Below are 19,901 nucleotides of genomic sequence, written 5' to 3'. Positions count from 1 at the left end.
TAAACGTCCACAGACTTGGCTTAGAAATAGAACTTCTGTTAACTGGTTTAGCACTCATCAATGTGCATCTTGAAATTTCTCTAGATGTTGATGCAATCATAGAGCGATTTGCTAAATCGGATAGGCGAAAAGAATACATTTTTATAAAATTATATAATATTTACTTTTCTTATAGTATTTTTAATCACTGAACTTTTATTTACCACTCGTTGCCGGCTGTTGTTGACGATTTGTGCACTTATAGCCTAATATGCCTAATTATAGAAATAACTATTCCTTAATTATATTATGTTTTTTGTTGAATAAATTAACTTAAATAAAATGCTGTTTACACTTATTATTAAGGTTTCTTTTTCAATACGGAAGGGTGGCTATAACTACAGCAAATTGCTCTCTATCTTGAGCTGTTCTTAGTATCGAATGTGTGTCCATGCCTGTCCAGTCTCTAACATTCTTCAGCCAGGAGCATTTTATTTTCCTGGACCTCTTTTTCCTTCTACTTTCCCTTCCATTATGAGTCGTAGAAAGTTATATTTTTCTTCTCTGTGAATATGTCCTAGATAACTCGTTTTTCTGTTGTTTACAATATTTAGGAGTTCTCTCTAAGTCCTCATTCTTCTCAGCACCTCGTTATTGGTCACTTTTTTATGCCTCATACTTGTAATTCCGAGAGTTCATGTTTCCACTCCGTATAGCAATAAGGAATAAATGAATGTTGTTACAAACTGATATCGAATATCCAACGATAAGATAGAGTTAATTAGAAGTGTTAAATACATTCATTAATGTTTACACTTACATTGAGTTATTGCATTTAATTTACTTAACTTTGGTTTATACTTATTTATCCTTGGTTTGTTCTTGATTTTGTAGCTATAGGATAGGTGGGTTTAAATTAATTGTCTTTAAAATACCTAGTTTAAATTGGCAGTCTTTGATTGTTCATTATTTATATTTTAATAACTTTCCTTTTGTTTAATAGTCTTGTACACTTGATTTTACTGAGTATGTGGGTTTAAATTATTTTCTTTGTTTAAGTTTAAGACCACTTAATGTTGTACCCTTCTTTGCACCCGTAGGGTATTTAGGTTTTAATAACTTCTCATTGGTTTAATATATCGCTTAAAATAATTATTGAGAAAATGGTTCCCTTACATGAGGCACAAATCATATCAATCGTAAAGGTGCAGAAATCTAAATCCTGTATCAAAATCACCCTCAAGACCCATGACCCCCCCTGACAAAATTTCTAGATCCGCCACTGCTCTAAGATCCGAATCTAGATCGACCTTCATCCATCTGTTTACCGAAAGAAACATTTTTTTTTCAAATTTCGTACGTAGACAAATAGATACGTCTGACATGTATTGCCTATCAAAATATGTTAATAGCTATGTTTAATTAAAAAAAAAATAGTAATCAATTTTTTTAGCAAGTTTCACCCATTTGTTTACCAATCAAATTTTATTGAAACTAAAAATTTAAAACATATAAAATAGGTCTATGCGGTATTACCTACGTGTTTACGATCATAGCTATCGGGCAAGCAGGTGTAAACAGCTTACAAATATAGGTAACTGCACCGATCTAATTACCAATAAAAATATATATCAAAATAAAGATTATTTAATAACAAACGCGATTATGTAGTATTGTGTAAAGGGATTTAATTAAGCATCAGATCTAAGTAACTCAATTCAGTTTAAAATTTAAAATCCTTTTAATAACATTACACTATTATTGCGAAAAGCGATTGTTTGTTTATGACATTGAAAATATAGGTGTAACGAGGACGAACGCTGACCTAGTGAAATTTGCAATGTAATCAAAAGCTTATTATATAATGTGTACAAATTAAATAAGTAAAACAATATTATATAAACAAACGTACGTGAGTTAAATAGCTGGAAATCACAGGAGTTAAATTATTATTAAGAATGAAGAATCAAGAGAACAGTCGAAGCTAGTGTTGTCATCCGTCAACTGGGTACTCTCTATTATTGTACTTAGAGAACTAATAAATGAATTATGAGTAGCTAGTGAGTTAGAATAATTAACCACAAGCGGGGGCCACTATATGGAACTCTTGATGGAAGCAATCCCATAAACATTATAAGAATATACAACATCATTATAATTGCCTACAATAAACCGTTCATGAAATACTATTGCCATGCTTTAAAGTTTAAAAGTCGGAGCAAGTTCCGAAAGATATAAATCCGAGCGTCTTATTGATTGTAATAAAGAAGGACGGAGCATAGCAGTTGCGCTTTTCTGCTAGCACCAATGCTTCCTGCTCTCGTTTCTTATGCTGTTACAGTGTACAAAACAGAGAAGTCAATGTTAGCAAAATCGTTTAAATCACAAATTGAAAAAGGTCGATAATTTCAACATCAAATATTGATGTTGAAATTATCGTTGAAAATCGAATTATCGATTAAACTTTGTTGGCTGGCCAGTTCAACAAATAAGAAAAAAAAATACGAAAGATCTCGATTGTATTAATTGCACAGCTTTGGCTCAAAATTTGGGAAGTACACTATGCTGAAGTCTACCAGCTTTCCATGGGTTTACCGAAAGCGATTATACGGCAGCTTTTTACCAGAAAGGTAAAGTTAAACCGTTCAAACTATTTTCAAAAAATGAGAGATACCAAAAGATTTTTGCGTCATTAACATATTTCCTTCTCCATCCTTACAGCTCCCTATTGCTTGGCTTAAACTATTTACTCATTTTGTTTACATTTCTGTAGAACTTTCGAGTTTCCTATTGATTTCTTAGCCATTCTATGTTTTCTAACAGCTTTTCTTCAAATTGCCTATTTTTCTCCTATGTATTCTTTTTTCTTCCCTTCTTAGGGTCCGGTATTCCTCCTTTGCTCTTCTTGTGCATCTAGCTTGATTTGTCTTTAAGTATGCTCTATTTTTGTTTTCTGTCGCTTCTTGGCACTCCTGTTAAACCATTCATTTTGTCTAACTGGTTTGGTTTTCCTTAATATTTCTGATGCCTTCTCAGTTATTATATTTCTACATGTTGTCCACAATTCCTCCACATTTTCCCACGCTTCCAGGCTCTCTATTTCCTCATCCAGTTGTCTTCTCTACTCTCTCGCAACGGTTTCAATGCGCAGATTAACAACATTAATTATGTCTTGTTTCATATGTTTATCCTTCTTTAGGTTTGAAATTCTTCCTCTGATTTTTGCCATTACGAGAAAGTGGTCACTATCTATGTTTGGACCTCGGTAGCTTCTGACATCCATAAGGTCGGAAGAATACCTTGTATCTATTAGAATGTGATCTATCTGGTTAACGGTTTCCTCCACTATCTCCAGTAATTGCCAATATCTTTATGGAAAACTTCCGAGATCAGCGCACTATCTACATATATGCTCAAAGCCACATCTTGGCTACGATATGTTCATGATACATTCGTCATTTGGCCCCATGGCAGAGATGCTTTGGTGTCTTTTTAAACCTATCTGAACAGTATACATCCTAGTATCCCGTTCACCATGAAGGTAAAAACTGATTCATCCCATTTCTTGACGTTATCATAAAGAAAAATCAATCCCAAGGTTTTTATCACTCTGTTTATCGAAAACCCACCCATACCAATCGTTACTTGCATGCCAACTCTCATCGTCCACCTTCACAAATTAATTCAGTCATTAATACCCTTTTCTCCAGATTAATACGCCTTTGCAATGATGCAAGTAGACTCGCTAAGCTCTCTTGTTTAAAACAGCCCTCATCCAAAACAGTTACCGCAAAAATCACATCAACAGGAGCATCCACAGACATCAATCTCCCACTCAATCTCAACTTAAAGACTCGGACCCTCATCATATGAAAGCTTTTCTTCCTTACATCATAGGTGTCACTGACAAAATCGACAAAATTCTTAAATCAAGAGGAATAAAGCCAAAAATTGGCTAAGAGTGTTATCTAAACATGTAATTTTTTTAAAGTCAATGTCCGAGATTTTCTCCTTCATGTCATATGTATATTTCCTTTTTTTGCTTATCAAATTACATTTTCAGTACACAAAAAGGCCATAAAGGATAAAATCGTGGTAGAACATTGTATTGAAATACGACGGTCTTTGTTGAGTTCTAATTCTGTTCAACATAGACTATGTGTTGTGTGCCAAATCGAACCCTGGCTGTTTTTGGCTGATACAAGACATGTTGCCACTTTGTTGTTCACTCCATGCTCAGGTCTACGCCGTTATAAGATTGAACTCTTCGGAAGCCATTGCGCGGGAGTGGATTTGGCAACACCAGCCATCATTCACATTGTGTTGTTTAATTAGACATCTATTTTTTGTACTTGTGGGCTGTTAAGCTATAACTGAGGAACGGTATTCCGCTGACGAGGACTAGGCCCACCGCAGATGATCGCAAGGTGGATGCTGATGCTCTCCATGTTGTGCCACACAACTTCTGGATTTCAGTTTTTCCGTTTTTATCAGATACTCTTTGAAGTTGGATTTCAGTTTTTCCGTTTTTATCAGATACTCTTTGAAGGATAAGGTTCTATCGAAGGTCACCCCTGGGTACTTTGGCGTTGTATTATAGGAGAGTGTGGAATTTTCAAATTGTATATTATGCATTACTGGGAAATGAGAGGTATGATAAATAAAACATAAATATTTAACACAGTTAAAATACTTTAGAATATATTAAATTATTTAAGTCATAATGCACATTAACAAATATTTAAGAAGTTTTGCTTATTCTAAAAAGGTCACTCTTTAGCTTTTAATTGATTAAGAATTTGATCAGACACTACTTTCGTTGCTTTATCCGCGTTCGGTATCAAAAACCTATCCATGTCCGATATTTTCAAATTCTCACCATCGGGTACGCCATACTTGAAGGTGATTAATTCGGGATGGCGTTTCCTAGCGGTGATTTTCACTATTGCCGACAAAGGCCGTTTTACGATGACTTCTGCAGCACCTTTAATATTCGGGATTTCTCGTAATACGATTAATTCGGTTCTGGTAACAATCAGATGACTCTTATACATAAATCCATTCAATTTTACTTCCTGGCACGGGAAGTGTTCGATGACGTCTGATTGTTTTAGGTAGGCCTGAATTTGCACCAGTTCTTGTTTGTCTTCAGGCCCAACGTACTAAAATAATAAATAATATTAATTCCTTATCGATTCTCGATCGTATTAGATTTGATATATCGAAAATGTTATTTATAACAAAGAAAATATATATCAGGGGCATCAATAAAGAATACGAATTCAAGTAGGAATGAATCTAGTCTAAACCAGTGATTCCCAAAGTGTGCGCCGCGGTGCCGTCATTAGGAGACGCGAAATATTTAATTAAACATTTCGGCAATATTCTTGGAATTTCTAATTCTCGTAAACTTTCGTCGTAAAAATCCTCGAAGTTTTGGCAGCAGAAAGTATACCTCCAAGTAAGTTAAAACAACATTTAGAACCAACCATTCGAACTTTGCTGGTAAACCTCACTTTTTTACCAAGAAGTTAATTGAATTTAAAAAAAAAAAAAAAAAAAAAAAAAAAAAAAGGCAATATGTATTTATAAACATTATGTCAATACACAAAAAAAATCTTTTTTGATAACGATTTCCGGAGTGAAAATTAAAACGTCAAAATATTAGTTAATATCACAACCAATAATTAGTAATAACTTTAAAAAGACCCATACCATCGCAGAGCAACTCATTCTACCGACTGCTGTAGATTTAGTGAACATTATCATTGGCGAGTCGATGCTTTAAAAAGTCCCTTTGTCTAACAATAACATTAGACACTAAAAGTAAGTGAATGTCGATTACAACTCAATGAAACAACAGATAATAATAAAGACGCACTCTTGAATTGTTCCGTACGGTTCTTTAATGGTAATTCAATCGCTGAGGACCTTCCCTTTTGTAAAACTATTACTGGAAGTACAAAAGCTCAGGATTTGTTCGAGATCCTGAATATATTTATGATTGAAAATAATTTAGAATGATGATAAATGAAGGCTGCATGATGATTATGATGATGATGATGATGATGGAAGCTGATTACACACATCTTTTTTGTACTACTGCTACTCACGATACCTCTCTCGCGGGGATGTATTGTCTCGTAAACTCCAATTACTGCAAGAAATATACGCTTTCCTTGAAATGCACCACCAAAAGAACCACAAAGGTAAGACACATAAAATAGCCAACACAGAGCAATACAAACAAAAGATTTTAACCAGATTAGATGAATCTGAGATAAAAACAATAAAATACTAACAAACCATAAAATGTAAAAGATTCCGGTACACATTTTGAGAGATATTTATGATGGAATTACATCTAGTTTTAGGTGTAGACGAGAGTAATACATTTGAGTAGTAGTGATAAAAGCAAATAGAATTATTATAAATATAAAAAATCATTATCTTACTTCATTTGCTACGTTATCGTGATCATCATCAATACTAAATACTGGTGCAACATCCCTGTACCTCTTGCCTATTTTATCAGTACTAGACACATGCCTCTCGGGCACTGGACTTCCATTGGGGTTAACAATATAATCTATCAGCCTCCCTTTTACTTCCGCAGATTTTGATTTCATGGCTGCTGAAATTTTACCAAAGAGGTCATTCGACTGCGATGGTTTCTGACTAGACTGCAGCATTTTTGAAGCGTACGTAGGAGCACACACGATGCAGCTCTTGGGGTTATGATCTTGAAGAAAATCGTCGACGTTGTCTGAGAAATAGTTGTGCACAGCTATATAGCCGCCCATCAGTAGCGAGACATATTGTGTATGCTTTTGAAGAAACGACGCAACTACCATATGTGTGTATTGGTCTTCTTCGTTTCTGCCAGAACCCAGGAAACACAAATGTTCACCTCCTACAAAATTCAAGCATGTAATAAATTGTAGTTTGTTAGATTTTTAATATGTATTACAACTAATATGAAATATACAGAGTGGATCAAAAGTCTAGAAACGCCTAATTATCTCTTAAATGGATGGTCCGAATTATACAAAAAACAGGGATACACGTATAGTAAAATTCCATTATTTGGAAGAGTGATTTCATCGTTTAAACGCCGAATGTCCTTAAATTTAAATGTACTCAGCGGCCCCCGAAAACTACCCGTTTAATGTGCGTTTTCTCATCAGAAATCATAGAATGTATAATTAGTACATTTATTTGTGCTTCTCTATAGCAGACGTAACCACAAGATGCCGTACAGTGTAGCCGATTCTTGTTCACAAGTAGCAGTTATGGTCATAGAAATCTGAATTTTTCGACGCATCGATTATTACCGACATAAAAATTCCAAAAAAATGAGTTTTTTCAATAGTAAAAGTTGAGCACAAAATTGTATTGAAATAAATTTTATTTACATGTTCAGTTTTGTTACATATTTAAGTTTATAAAATAAAAATTGATAAGTTACATTTCATTCCCATTCCGTTTCAAAAACTTGGCAACTTGGGAATTTGTAAAGCATCGTAGCGGTAATACCACCGCAACTGCCGAAGCAAGAAACGTTCATTTACATAGGCGGTGCTGGCGGGAGTGCTTCTGTTGCCTTTTGTGATTATTTTTTTTTGCGGTTGAAGTTTGTGGTGATAATCCTAGTGTTATTAGAGTTTGTCGTTTTATAGTAAATTTTTAAATATATTCTGTGATTATTAAAATATAATGGACGAACAACCGAGTTGTTCCAAGAGAAGACAGCAAAATGTTAACGTCAGAAGAGAAGGTAGTGATACGATATGAAGGAATTGAATTGCATGATGCAGAAAAATGGCATCAAATATTAGCCAAGCGGTCGATATTTGTAGCGGTTTAACAAAGGTATCCATTAGCTGTATTTATCATGTGCCTAAAAATACATCGGAAAATAAAAAGCAAGTAAAAGTAAAACGTAAAACTAGAGGTAGAAAAAACATTGTTTTGTATGACGAGATAAGACATTTTATTTTCGGAGTAAAATTCTATTACTGAAAACAATTACTTTTTACCCAAGATATCTCGTAGAGTATTAATCAGAACTATGCGCGAAATGAACTTTCGATATGTAAAAACAGGAAAAAGTGTGTTATTAGAAAAAAAATTGTGTGAAGAAGAAAATATTTTAAAGAAATACGCACACTTCGCAGCATTGAACGGAAAACATATTATTTGGATGAAACCTGGATTAACGAAGGTCATACAGTGCGAAAAGATTGGCAAGATTTAAATGTCAAAGGTAAACGCGAAGCATTTATAGAAGGCTGCTTTACAGGATTAAAAGCCTTATCACGAAAGGGACGACTAATCCTTATTCATATAAGAAGTGATACAGGGTTCCTTGATAATGGTTTGCTTCAATATGAGTCAAGAAAAACAAGAGATTATCATGAAGAAATGACTTCCGAAGTATTTGAGTGCTGGTTTAAGAGAATCTTAACAAAATTAGAACCTGGTCAGGTCACGTCAATAGACGTTTTAGCGTAACTTCCGCGACAGCCGGGTAGCATCAATAAGCTTTCTGCAAATTTATTTGTTTTTTATAGCTTTTTGTAACAATAAAACACTGAAAACTTTGTTTTCGAAACTTCCACAAAATTTATTATAAAATCTTATCACTACAGCTGTTTCGGCAGAGTACCTTTCTCAAGTGATCTATTTTTGGTATGCATTTACACATTATAGTCTTTAACGAAATAGGTTGAGGAGGGGAGAACTGTTTGTCTCAAGGTGGTTAAAGACTATAAAGTGGTTTCGTTAAAGACTATAAAGTGTAAATGCATACCAAAAATAGATCACTTGAGAAAGGCACTCTGCCGAAACTGCTGTAGTGATAAGATTTTATAATAAATTTTGTGGAAGTTTCGAAAACAAAGTTTTCAGTGTTTTTTATTGTTACATAAAATGAATTTCCATCAAGTAACGGTCGAATCCATTAATTATAGCTTTTTGCTTATGGCATTCTGTATTTTTAGGGGAATGTAGGGAATAAGCCACAAAATATATTCAAATGTTTAATTTACTGACGTTTCGATCTCTATAAAGAGACCGTTTTCAAATACATAAATGATGGATATATTTATTTTTTATAGCTTTTTGCTTGTTGAATTCTGTATTTTTAGGAAGAATTTTGAAAATAAGCCACAATATATCTATTTACATGGTTAATTTACTTACGTTTCGATCTCTATTCCAGAGACCGTTTTTAAAGTTAGAAAAAAAAAGAAAATAAATAATATAAGATTATATAAATAATAATAATATATAAATATATAATAATAAACAAATAAAATAAATGTAACTATCGTGTATATCTTTGAAAGCGGTCTTTGGATATAGAGATCGAAACGTCCGTAAAAACCTGTAAATAAATTTATATTGTGGCCTATTTCGAACAAATAATATTTAAAAGACATAATATAATTAACGTTGAAATGAAAGTGAGTGTACGCCATTGGATTTTCATGCGTATTTCCCCACTTCTCTGCCTTCAAACGATGAAATCACTCTTCCAAATAGTGCAATTTTATAAGAAGAAGAAGATTTGAAATTTTATATTTGTAATGCCAAATTTATCATTTTTCTGATATCATTAGTCACTTTGGTTTTTTAAATACAACACCCTATATATTGTACCTTTATTGAAAACTGCCCTTTCAATATTATTATACTTCAGTACACATTCAACCGTATACTATACTTTCGATTTTATGTAGTCAGAAACATATTAAAAAGATAAAACAAAAGCCTAGAAACGTCTAATTGTCTCCATAAATTTTTTTATTCACACTATGTACAACTAAATTTGAACATAACAATTAAAAGTTTTCTACATTGTTATATTAAAATCTACCTATTTAAGAGTTCAAAATGTCTTCCGTTGTTAATTTGTGAGTATCCTAAACTATGGTAGAATGTTTCTATTACATTTTTCCAGGTTTCTCAAGAAATTAATATTGATTCACCATCGATAATTCTGTGCCTTAGTTCTGCAACAGTTGCTAGTTTTATAAATTCTTCTTTTTAAGTATCCCCAATACAAATAATCTTTAGGATTCAAATCGGGTGAACGAGAAGGCCATTTAAATATCTCATCTAAAGAACGCCAAACATTTATAACAAAATGAGCTGAATCTATGTCTTGCTGAAACCGTTTCCGAAAATTGGCTGCAAACTTGTTTTTCAGGGCAGGTACAATTTCATTTCTAAGTAGCATTTCAGAATTATCATTTGTTAAATTTCCTTCCACAAAAAACGGCCCTATTAACTAATCCGATCACACATTTAGTTTTTGTGGTTTTTGAGTATGGAGATCAAGCATCCTAATACCTCTCTTCAAAAAGGGAGACAAATCGGGCCCGGAAAATTACAGAGGAATTAATTTATTAAACACACTAAAGAAAACACTAAAATTAACAACAAAAGTGATAACATATAAACTGAATGAAATTAAAACGATTTAAAATATCTACCAAAACAACACAATAAAAGTAAAAGTAGAAGAAGTACTAACTGACCTTGCTGAAGCTGGCAATGGGATAAAACAGGGAGATTCCCTGAGTCCTCTATTGTTCAATTTGATTATGGATTAAATAATAAAAAAAGTAAAACTAAAAAGGATACCAAATGGGAGAAAAACAACTTAAAATAATCTGCTACGCAGACGACGCAATACTACTCTCTCAGAGTGAAAATGGTTATAACAGCAAATTTACTAAAATGTAAATTGGAGCTGGAAGGTAAGATAATAGAGCAAGTGATGCAGTTAAAATATCTAGGCATCACATTATCTAGCTACAGAAAGCTCGAAACTCAAGTGGAAGATCAAGTGACTAGAGCCACAGTTTGTCTAAATGAAACAATATGGGGAAATAAAAATATCGGGAAAGAAACGAAAGGCAGAATTTACAAAACAGTCATTAGACCAATAATGACATAAGCAGCAGAAACACGACCTGACACAGAGAGGACAAAAATGATGTTAGAAACAGCTGAGATGAAAACAATTAAAAAAAAATTGATGGTAATACACTATGGGACAACAACTTACTGGGGGCACATTGAAAAACAGACACTCTGTCTGTCATATCTACATAAAAAGAAGAAGAAGATAAGAAGTAATATTTTTTACATATTTCTAATAAAAAAATAAATAAAATGATAGCACAAAAATCAGATCAGATTTTAAAAGCACAAATTGAATATTCTACAAAAATATAACAAGACGAAAAAAACTAACTTCTAGACGTGAAAACGGTGTGTATTTGATAACATGTGTGTTAGGATGCTTATTTGCCAAACCTATCAGCCAAGTTAATCCCGTTGGAATATATTAGTATTAATCGCGTCCCAATATCCAAAACAAAGAAATATATTACAATGCGTATTATCACTAACAACTGTTACACTGTCTAGATATCAACCAATTTTACTATAATCGCTTCTTGTGATTACAATCTAAGGAATGTTTCTGGGTGAAAACTTATAATTCATCACTTATTCAAAATCGGGCAACACTGTATGTGTTCTGTATTTCGTAATATTTGTAGAATTTGGATAAGAAGCTAACATCACACTGTCCTTGAAAATGTTTCAATAATTAATAAAAAGTTACTTATTACTGACCAATTTCTGGAAACGACATATTAATTTGTGACCTTTCAGATGGTATAATTATATTTCAGAAATACTAGCTGTAATATATGATTTAGGAAAACGCGGGAACCTACTGTTTTCCTAGTATTTTTAAAATTTTTATTGCGGCAAGGAACTGCAATCCTGGTGTTTTTTTAAACTTTTAATGGACTGCGCGTGCGTGCTAAGGTTATTGCAACTTTATTAATTATTTTCATGGCAATAACAAACTCACCAAATGTTCAATATATCTGACCAGTTGTTAGCGTTTTAATCTCTATCGAATACAGTCATTTGTTTTATAGATTTCTGTCAATGAGGTACAATCTTTTTTTCCCCTTAAAAATTTTAAACCCTTAATAAAAAATTAACTTTAACCTCTAACTGACCAAACTCTGAAAATAACTGACTAACTTTATTATGAAAGTTTATTGCGGCAATGATCGTAACTGAATAGAAGACTCATTAGCACTGACTTGTTTAAAATTATAACAATCTGCGATTGTGGTAGTGGTAAAGTTGTATCAAAATAGTAACCTGCCAGAATTTAACGCACATGGAACATAAAGAAGAATGTATTAAATTCTTGAATAATTAAAATAATCAATCTCAAAACTTAAAGTAAGCGCAAATATACTTACCAGCATGTGACTTATGTAGTAAGGCCTGCCTTTGTGCACTAAGTAATCCTTGAACAGCAGTCGCAAAAGCACTAGGTTCTGACAACATTAAATTACAATCTAAGTGGAAGGCAGTAGGCAAATGACCAGCATTGTAATGTTCAATAGGTCTACAATCGACTAGAAAGAATCTAACAGCATCAACATTGATTGTTTCATGGGTGGTATTTTCGACTAATTCATGTACTGTAACTGGGAGACATAAAGCTTGTGAAACGATTGCAACACTATCACCTTTTCCACTGTAAATACTCTGCATAAGATCATTTCTAAAAGAAACTGGGGTTTTTAGTGCGTAATATTGTGCTAATGTGCAAAAATCAGATACATCATCAGCTTCAAGACCACATGGCATGTTATTAAGACTAGCAATTATTTTATCTCGGTTTTCATCATTCATAGAGATTATTTGATCTCTTGCATTAACTACCATTATAAGCGATAGAAAAAATATGAAAAATGGATCTGACTGTTGGAAATAGAAGTCCCACATATTGATAACCACTTCTAAGTTGCAAGTGGCTGCGAAAAGAGATTGAAACCACGAAAGACAATACTGTTCTGGTGTTATTCTTTTTGTATCCAAGAAAGAACATAATTCTGGATCGTGATAAAGTAACAATAATCTTAAAACATGAAAGGCATGGGCATCAGTTTGACTGCTTTGGGGTACATAAGTATCTATTATTGCTTCGAACAAATTATAAGTTGTAGACTTTGGTGTTTTCAGAGTTAAAATAGGAGCCAATAACTCCAACCAACCATTTTTCTTAACATACTGAATATTTCTGCTTTTGCAATAAAACGTTATAATTGATTCTAAGTCTGAAATAACGGAAAGTCTATCATCCTCTTCGTTTCCTAGTTTTGCTACAAAAGCCGCACAGTCTTCCCTAAGTACAGTTTGATTTGGCAGGTCGAATACTTCATTAAAATGGTCTAACTGGTTCCCTTTGTCCCTCACATCTAAACATATCTGAAACATTTTAAAAATATAATCCTACAACTTTTGATTTAGCAAAATTAGCAAATTTAGCAAAAATATTTAGCAAAAATTTAGCAAAGATATTTTGATTGTGGAATGGGATGTGGGTTCTACTAATATAAATTAAGGATCATTATAGATTTTAATTCAAAGTACCAAATTCATTGTGCCAAAAAATAAACATAAATTTCTCATTTAAAAAATGAATACTTTAAAATCATTAAATCAATTAGTTAACATCATTGCCGAGAAATTATTTTCCCAAAAATGCATCCATTGATAGAATTATATTTTGTTTTTAACAAGTATCACATAAAAATTAAAATTGACAGTTGTTGGTAAAAAGTATGTCACTGACCAATAGATGATATTAAAGTAATAGAACTCATTTGATGTAAGTCTTGGATTTGATATTAGTCTTCATCATTTATTATTATTAATATATTATTGTAGTAATTTATTTTTGTTGTTAAATATTTTTTCTGCCTTACATAAGAAAACATTTTTAATCTTACTAGTTTCTGACCTCAATATCTTCAGATTCCTTCCGATGCCATCATCTATTTTCACCAAATCTTCCTTGTAATTTAAAAGTATTTATTCTAAAGTCTTACTTGTCCTTATGTAATTACTATATTTATTTAGCAGTATCCATTGTTCTTTTTCGTTACAATTAACCAAGATATCTTAGCTAACATATCACCTTAACTCTTGTGCCTTCACTACGTTTACTATATTCGCCCTATATGATTATCTTGAACAGCAACCCTAGAGATTGCTATTCATATTTCTGGCCTAACAATGAAAAAACAAGTATTTATGGTTGGAAATGGCTTTATTGGTTTTCAAAATATTCTCTCCATGAAAATCAATACACTTTTGCATGTGTTTGAACCAAGGCATTGAAAATCAATGATAATGAAATTTATTTTTGATGTGCGGGAATAAGAAGAAGTCATTGGGTGCCAAATCAGGACTGTATGACGGATGACCCATTAATTTGATGTTTTGGCCAGTCAAAAACTCTGTTGTGTGTGAGCTTGCATTGTTGTGGTTGAAGAAGTTATCTATAATAGCAAACTGCTTTTTAGAACACAAAAGGTGTTTATTAAAGACATATTAAGAACATTTAGATGGATTGAGATAATTATTATTATGATTATTATATGATAATTATAATTATTATGAGGAAATCAAATCAAAAATCATTTTCATAATTTATTATTTATCAACCATACAAAAACAGGCAATAAACAATAATATAACTACCCTCAGGTTACTGTAAATCAAGAAAAAACCTTCCCTTACACTTACACTTATTCCTAAACTGTAAAGAATCTGATCACATTGCAATGGACATGGAATAGAAGAAAGAATGAACATCTAAAGCTTCCAAAAATAAATAAAAGGTAATTCTGAAGGATTATTGGGTCAACCCAATCTTCCAAAACTTCAATTTAGAAACGGATCCTAGTAACCTCTAATCTATGTTTTCATCATTATTAATAACTTATTACATTACTTGTAATATTATTACAAGCAGTTATTATATTATTATTACTTATGTTATGTTGTTTTATCACATTAAGCCCCAAAGCATAGACAGGTTCCTTTCATCTCAGACCAAATGTTGCTACAGTCACTTACATCAAATATACTATGCGCCAAATTTGTATGCATAGTCTGTAATAAAATCATGACATGTGCCAGTGTGGTGTACATGGGACTTAAGGTGTTAAATTAGCAGTTGAATACTGAATACATGAAAGAATTTAAAGGTAATCTCGTAATCATTCATAAATACAAAACATAAATAGATGAATTAATACAATCTACTGACATTTTATACAAAATTTGTAAGGAGATGAAGACATAGATCTCACAGGTTAGAGTTTGATTTGTGTCCTATAAATTCATACATGCAAAGCTGTTTTTTGGTAATCCTTCAATTTCCGATAATAATATATTTCAGCACTGTAAATTTTGTAATATTTACCTTGTGATATGATAAATAATGAGTCATATTAGTGTATTAGTTTACCTGCCACACATCAGATCTTAAATTTTCTGGTAGGGCTTTGCCCTTACAGATACAATAAACGTCTGTTGCTGAACATTCCTCTAATAAGGCATTTTCAAGATCACTAATCCTGTAATAAATAAACTATTAGTTTCTAGTATAGACAAACCATATTTAGAAAAATGTTCTATTTACGAAATTTACTTAAATCTTATATAATTGGCTTAATTGCGACATGTTCATCTAAATGTTCACTTACCAATGACTCTCTTCCATAGGACCAGCCATTGTATCATAATTAAATTATTAATATTTAAGACTTTCTTAATTTATTTACTCTTCTAAAAAAACAACGTGTCAATTATGACAAAAATCAACTGAGTTACTTTTACGGTGTGAAGTTTGCAGTTTCAATGCCTTCAAGGATATCGTATTACCAACCTAATCCATAATCAGTCAAAATTGGTTATCGCTTATCGGTATAAAGGTAAGGGGCCAGATGAAAATAAATGAATATTCAAGGCACCATAGGCGGTCAAGAAATTATTCTGTGGGTCCTTTTTTTATTTCGACGAACTGGGCAAAGCCATCTCCACTTAGCTAGATAATGAATGAAATGAAAAGTACTTTAAAAGTGTGTAAAACATTTTGTTCTTTTCTTTCCAATTCATTGAACTGGGTCTTAAAACGTAGATGAAATAAATTGCAATTGACCTATAACTAAATTTAATTTGAAATCAAAATATTCTTTTAAAATATTTACTATAAATTTAAATTAATAGTTTAATGGGCCGAGATTAGGATACCAATCTAAAATCAACAATCAATATAATACAGGGAACTATATTTATATTTAAAGTAGAAAGAGTTTTTTATTTCGAGGTAAAAAATAAACGCAAATATAGCAGAGTAGAGATGTTTTTATATCTGGGATCTGTCTATTTTTTGATTGTCTAAAAAACAGATCTCAGTGTATTAGTTGTGATGTATTTTTTCCTAATCTTTTTAGTGTTTATTTATATATTTTTTCTTTAATATACCTATGGTATTGTTTTTCTCTTCAAATCTCTTTTTTCGGGCATTTCATTGAGATTTATTCTGTCCAACAACACACAGGAGAGATCAAAGAACTGCATATATAAAATACCGCGTAAATATAACAATTTTTCACTACTATTTCCTCTATTTATTCGGCGTAGGTAAGCAATTTGTTGTACAAAATATTTGACAGTATTTTATATGCCATAAGTAGGCTGATGCCCTTAGTAATTACACATTATCATGTCTCTCTTTTTCTAAAACTTAAGTGTCGTTTTATAAAAAAAGGTTTTTAAAGGGTTTAAGAGGAAGATTATTAGAACCAAGCGATTATTTGTAATTTTACAATGGCTTCTTCGGTCGCTCTCAACTAACTTAATAAGTTTGGTAGGTAGGTATTTTTAACAGACCCATTGCTTCTTATAGTCTTTCTGTATCAATTGAGTCGTATGCCTGCTTAAAGTCTATAAACGGAATGTGCAAACCTAGATTTTGTTCATAGCTGTTGTGCAATATTTGTTTCATCGTAAAAATCTGATCAATTGTAGACCTTTCTCTAAGCTCTCTCTAATATTGTCCTGTTATTTCAGATTCATATTTTGTTAGTCGGTTTCTTATTAATAAAGCTAATATCTTATATGCTACTTCCAATAAAGCAATTCCTCTATAATTTTGGCATAGACTTTTATCTTTCTTTTTTGTGGATCGGACATATGGATGCATTTTTCCAAATTGGTTTGAGTAATAACTGCCCCCTGTCCTTAAATATTTCTGCTGTTATACCGTTGTCTCCTAGACTCTTATTTTTCAGCTTTCAGCTGCTTTATGATTTTCTCTATCTCCTGACCTTATGGTTCGTTTATTTCGGCCTTATTATTGCTTTGCTCCGTTCTGATTTGTGATTGTATTTCATGGAGTTCCTCAAAATATTCTGCCCACAATTCTTCGTTTGGGTAGAACTGGAGACTGTCTGTAGCCAATCTGATTCCATATGTGTCTCAGGTTTTTGTAGGGTTTCCTAAACTATATTTATTCTTGAATTTGTATGCAACAAAACCAGCAACATACTTCAAAGAGTCCCGATAATTTTTTTCTTTCGATGACGATGACAAAATGTCATCGTCAATTATATGATCCTCCTCCAAGTAGTGAGCTTCTGTAAATGTATTTTGAAGTATTTTGTCCTCTTCAGACTGAGATTCTTTAAAACCGTCAGTTTTTTCTACCAAATTAGATAACATTTTTAATGTCAAGCAAATACCTTCTGACGCCGAAATATGGCCTGGCAATTTTAAGAACTTTCTAGTGAACTGTTACTTACGCAAGATTAATTAGTTTCAATAGTATTGCGAGATTCTGTAAAGATCGGCCTCCGAATGTTTTCCTAAAATATGAAGGATGATCGTTTGCAGTACCTATTCCTCGAATATAAGAAATAAAGTTCTCTAGCATGTCTTGATTCAACCTCGAATTTAAAATGTAATCAACGTTGTATTTTGCGTGTAGGTAAGGAACAATTACAGCAGCTTCTTACCAGTAACTATCTTTTTGCATAAGTCCATTTTCTCCCCATAGCCCTTCAACGTAATCATTGATGATTATTTTATTACCAATAACAAAACCATGATTCATTACATAATTTTGGGCAAGTTTAGGCAAATATGGAGGATGTGCAAAAACAAAAATATTTAATTTAGTTTAGGAGTGATTATTAAGACAATTTTTGTCATATCCAACACTCAGATGAGACCAAAGGGCAGTATTTACAATACCCATATCACTGGTGATTGCTACTACAATGAAATTGGCTGTGAACAATTCATATACTATTTGCTCACTAAGATTTTTTAGCATTGGCTGAGAAAATTTATAGTATATTGGTTGTTTCCAGTTTGAAAGCACCAAAACAGTTTGACAAGATCTGTGAGGTCCTATGATCTGTTCATTTTTCTTATCGATCTCGATTTTGTTCTAAATATAAACTATTATAATTTTTACAATTATCTAAGGCACAACCCGGCATGTTTGTCGATGATACACAAAAACTAAACTAAACAGACTAAACACTAGAAAGAGATCGAAACGAGAGGCTTTGTAAAAACAGTTCATTTACCGCACGATGCACAAATACAACTACCGGGACACGGACACGGGATCCTACATCTCGAACACCGTAGTACCCTGTATTGTTGCTTCGTAGGTGACGTCATGCGCGTCGGAGTACACATTTCTATTCCTTGAGTATCATGCCGGTATTTGTGTATCGAACCAATCTTTACTGTTTGCTTTGCTTATTTTTCCTAATGTCTTTTCTGTTATTATCTTCTCTATCTGTGTCCATTCTTGGTCAGTATCTTCATTTGGAATTGTGTCTTCTAATCTTTTTGTTATATCCCGTTTTAACTGGTTTTTGACGATCATTTTTAGAAATGAAAATGTTGGTGCCATTTTTATTTGAGCGCTTTCCCATTATCCTACTAAATTTCAAGTGAATTGGTTCAATCCAATAAAATTGGGAGGTGAATAGCCTGAGTGACTAAAGTAAGATGTTTCTCTTCCGATTTTTGTGCAAAAGTCGCCAATTACTACTTTTAGATCGCAGTTCGGTAGGTCGTTTAAAAGGTCTTCTAATTGTTGGTGAAAATTCATTTTTATATCGGTGCCTTTATCTTCGCACAGTATATGTACGTTAACTATAGATAGTTTACGGTACTTTCCTCTCAGACGTAAACAGCAGATCCTTTCCGAGATTGGTTTAAAGTCTATTACACTTCCCCTGAGACTTTTCTTTATTAAAAACCCCGTACCCAGCAATCTATTTGCCCTACCACTATTAAACAAGATTGGTTTATCAACTTCTGATATTCCGGTTTTGTTTCTTGGAGAGCAAGAAACTTCAGTTCGTATTGATTAAAGAATCTGATTAAGTTTTTCACCCCTCCCTCTTCATAAATACATCTAATATTCCACGTGGCTATTTTTAGGTGGTTTTCCCTTAATTTCTATCCTTTTTTGCATTTACCCCTTTGGTTTCCATAGTTGTCTCCTTATTCTTTACCTTTTCCGTCTTTATTTATTTACACTGCGGTGCTTTTTAGTTTTTGGGTCATTTCTAATAGTTCTGATCTTCTACTATCTCCAAATCCGCTACTGCATGGACTGTATTTGTTTGTGTTTGCTCCGTTAGCAGACCCTAGACATAGTTTGTATTTCCTCCCTACGTTCTAGGAGTTTACGTTTACCCGTACACAGTACGAGGGTGGATTGATATAAAACTAGCCTTTGATATAAAAAACAAGTTTTTTGTAATTAAATCGATTTATTTCTCAACATAGTCCCCTTTTAACTCGATACTCGGAAATAATGCACTCAGGTTTCATCAACGGTGATAAATCGGCGAAAAAAATCCTTTTTCATTGTTCAACTGATGGTCAATGATGTGTATACGTTCGTAGGAAATGTTTACGACCTCTATTAACTCGCGTAGCTTAGTTCGACGATCGGCCATAATCATGTTATGGACTTTGTTGATCATTTC

At 32.6% G+C, this 19,901-nt stretch overlaps 1 protein-coding gene across 2 annotated transcripts; it reads right to left on the bottom strand.

Annotated features, from left to right (window-relative positions):
* Nucleotides 1-4,653: 4,653 nt before the first annotated feature.
* On the bottom strand, nt 4,654-15,740 carry TBC1D23 (TBC1 domain family member 23). Of its 2 annotated transcripts, XM_072529163.1 has the most exons (5): nt 15,585-15,740; nt 15,347-15,455; nt 12,282-13,296; nt 6,435-6,892; nt 4,654-5,141 (listed from the first exon to the last, which is right to left on the bottom strand). In XM_072529163.1, exons 1-5 carry the CDS (start codon nt 15,611-15,613, stop codon nt 4,749-4,751), a joined length of 2,004 nt encoding a protein of 667 aa, XP_072385264.1. In that variant the 5' UTR covers nt 15,614-15,740; the 3' UTR covers nt 4,654-4,748. The 2 variants fall into 2 exon arrangements, with proteins under 2 accessions (XP_072385264.1, XP_072385265.1); XM_072529164.1 differs by lacking the exon at nt 15,585-15,740 and having other exon boundaries at nt 15,302-15,427.
* Between the last annotated feature and the right edge of the window lie 4,161 nt (nt 15,741-19,901).

The sequence above is a fragment of the Diabrotica undecimpunctata genome, chromosome 4, assembly GCF_040954645.1.
Source record: "Diabrotica undecimpunctata isolate CICGRU chromosome 4, icDiaUnde3, whole genome shotgun sequence".
Lineage (NCBI taxonomy): Eukaryota > Metazoa > Arthropoda > Insecta > Coleoptera > Chrysomelidae > Diabrotica > Diabrotica undecimpunctata.
Note: the sequence above shows the minus strand (reverse complement) of the source record. Positions and strands in the feature narration are given on the sequence as shown.

Coding starts and splice junctions, on each gene's coding strand:
- TBC1D23 (XM_072529163.1), bottom strand. CDS start 15,613: ATGGCTGGTCCTATGGAAGAGAGTCATTG. Junction 15,456..15,584: donor CCTATGGAAGAGAGTCATTG/GTAAGTGAACAT, acceptor TATTTATTACAG/GATTAGTGATCTTGAAAATG. Junction 6,893..12,281: donor ACTACATAAGTCACATGCTG/GTAAGTATATTT, acceptor TGAATTTTGTAG/GAGGTGAACATTTGTGTTTC.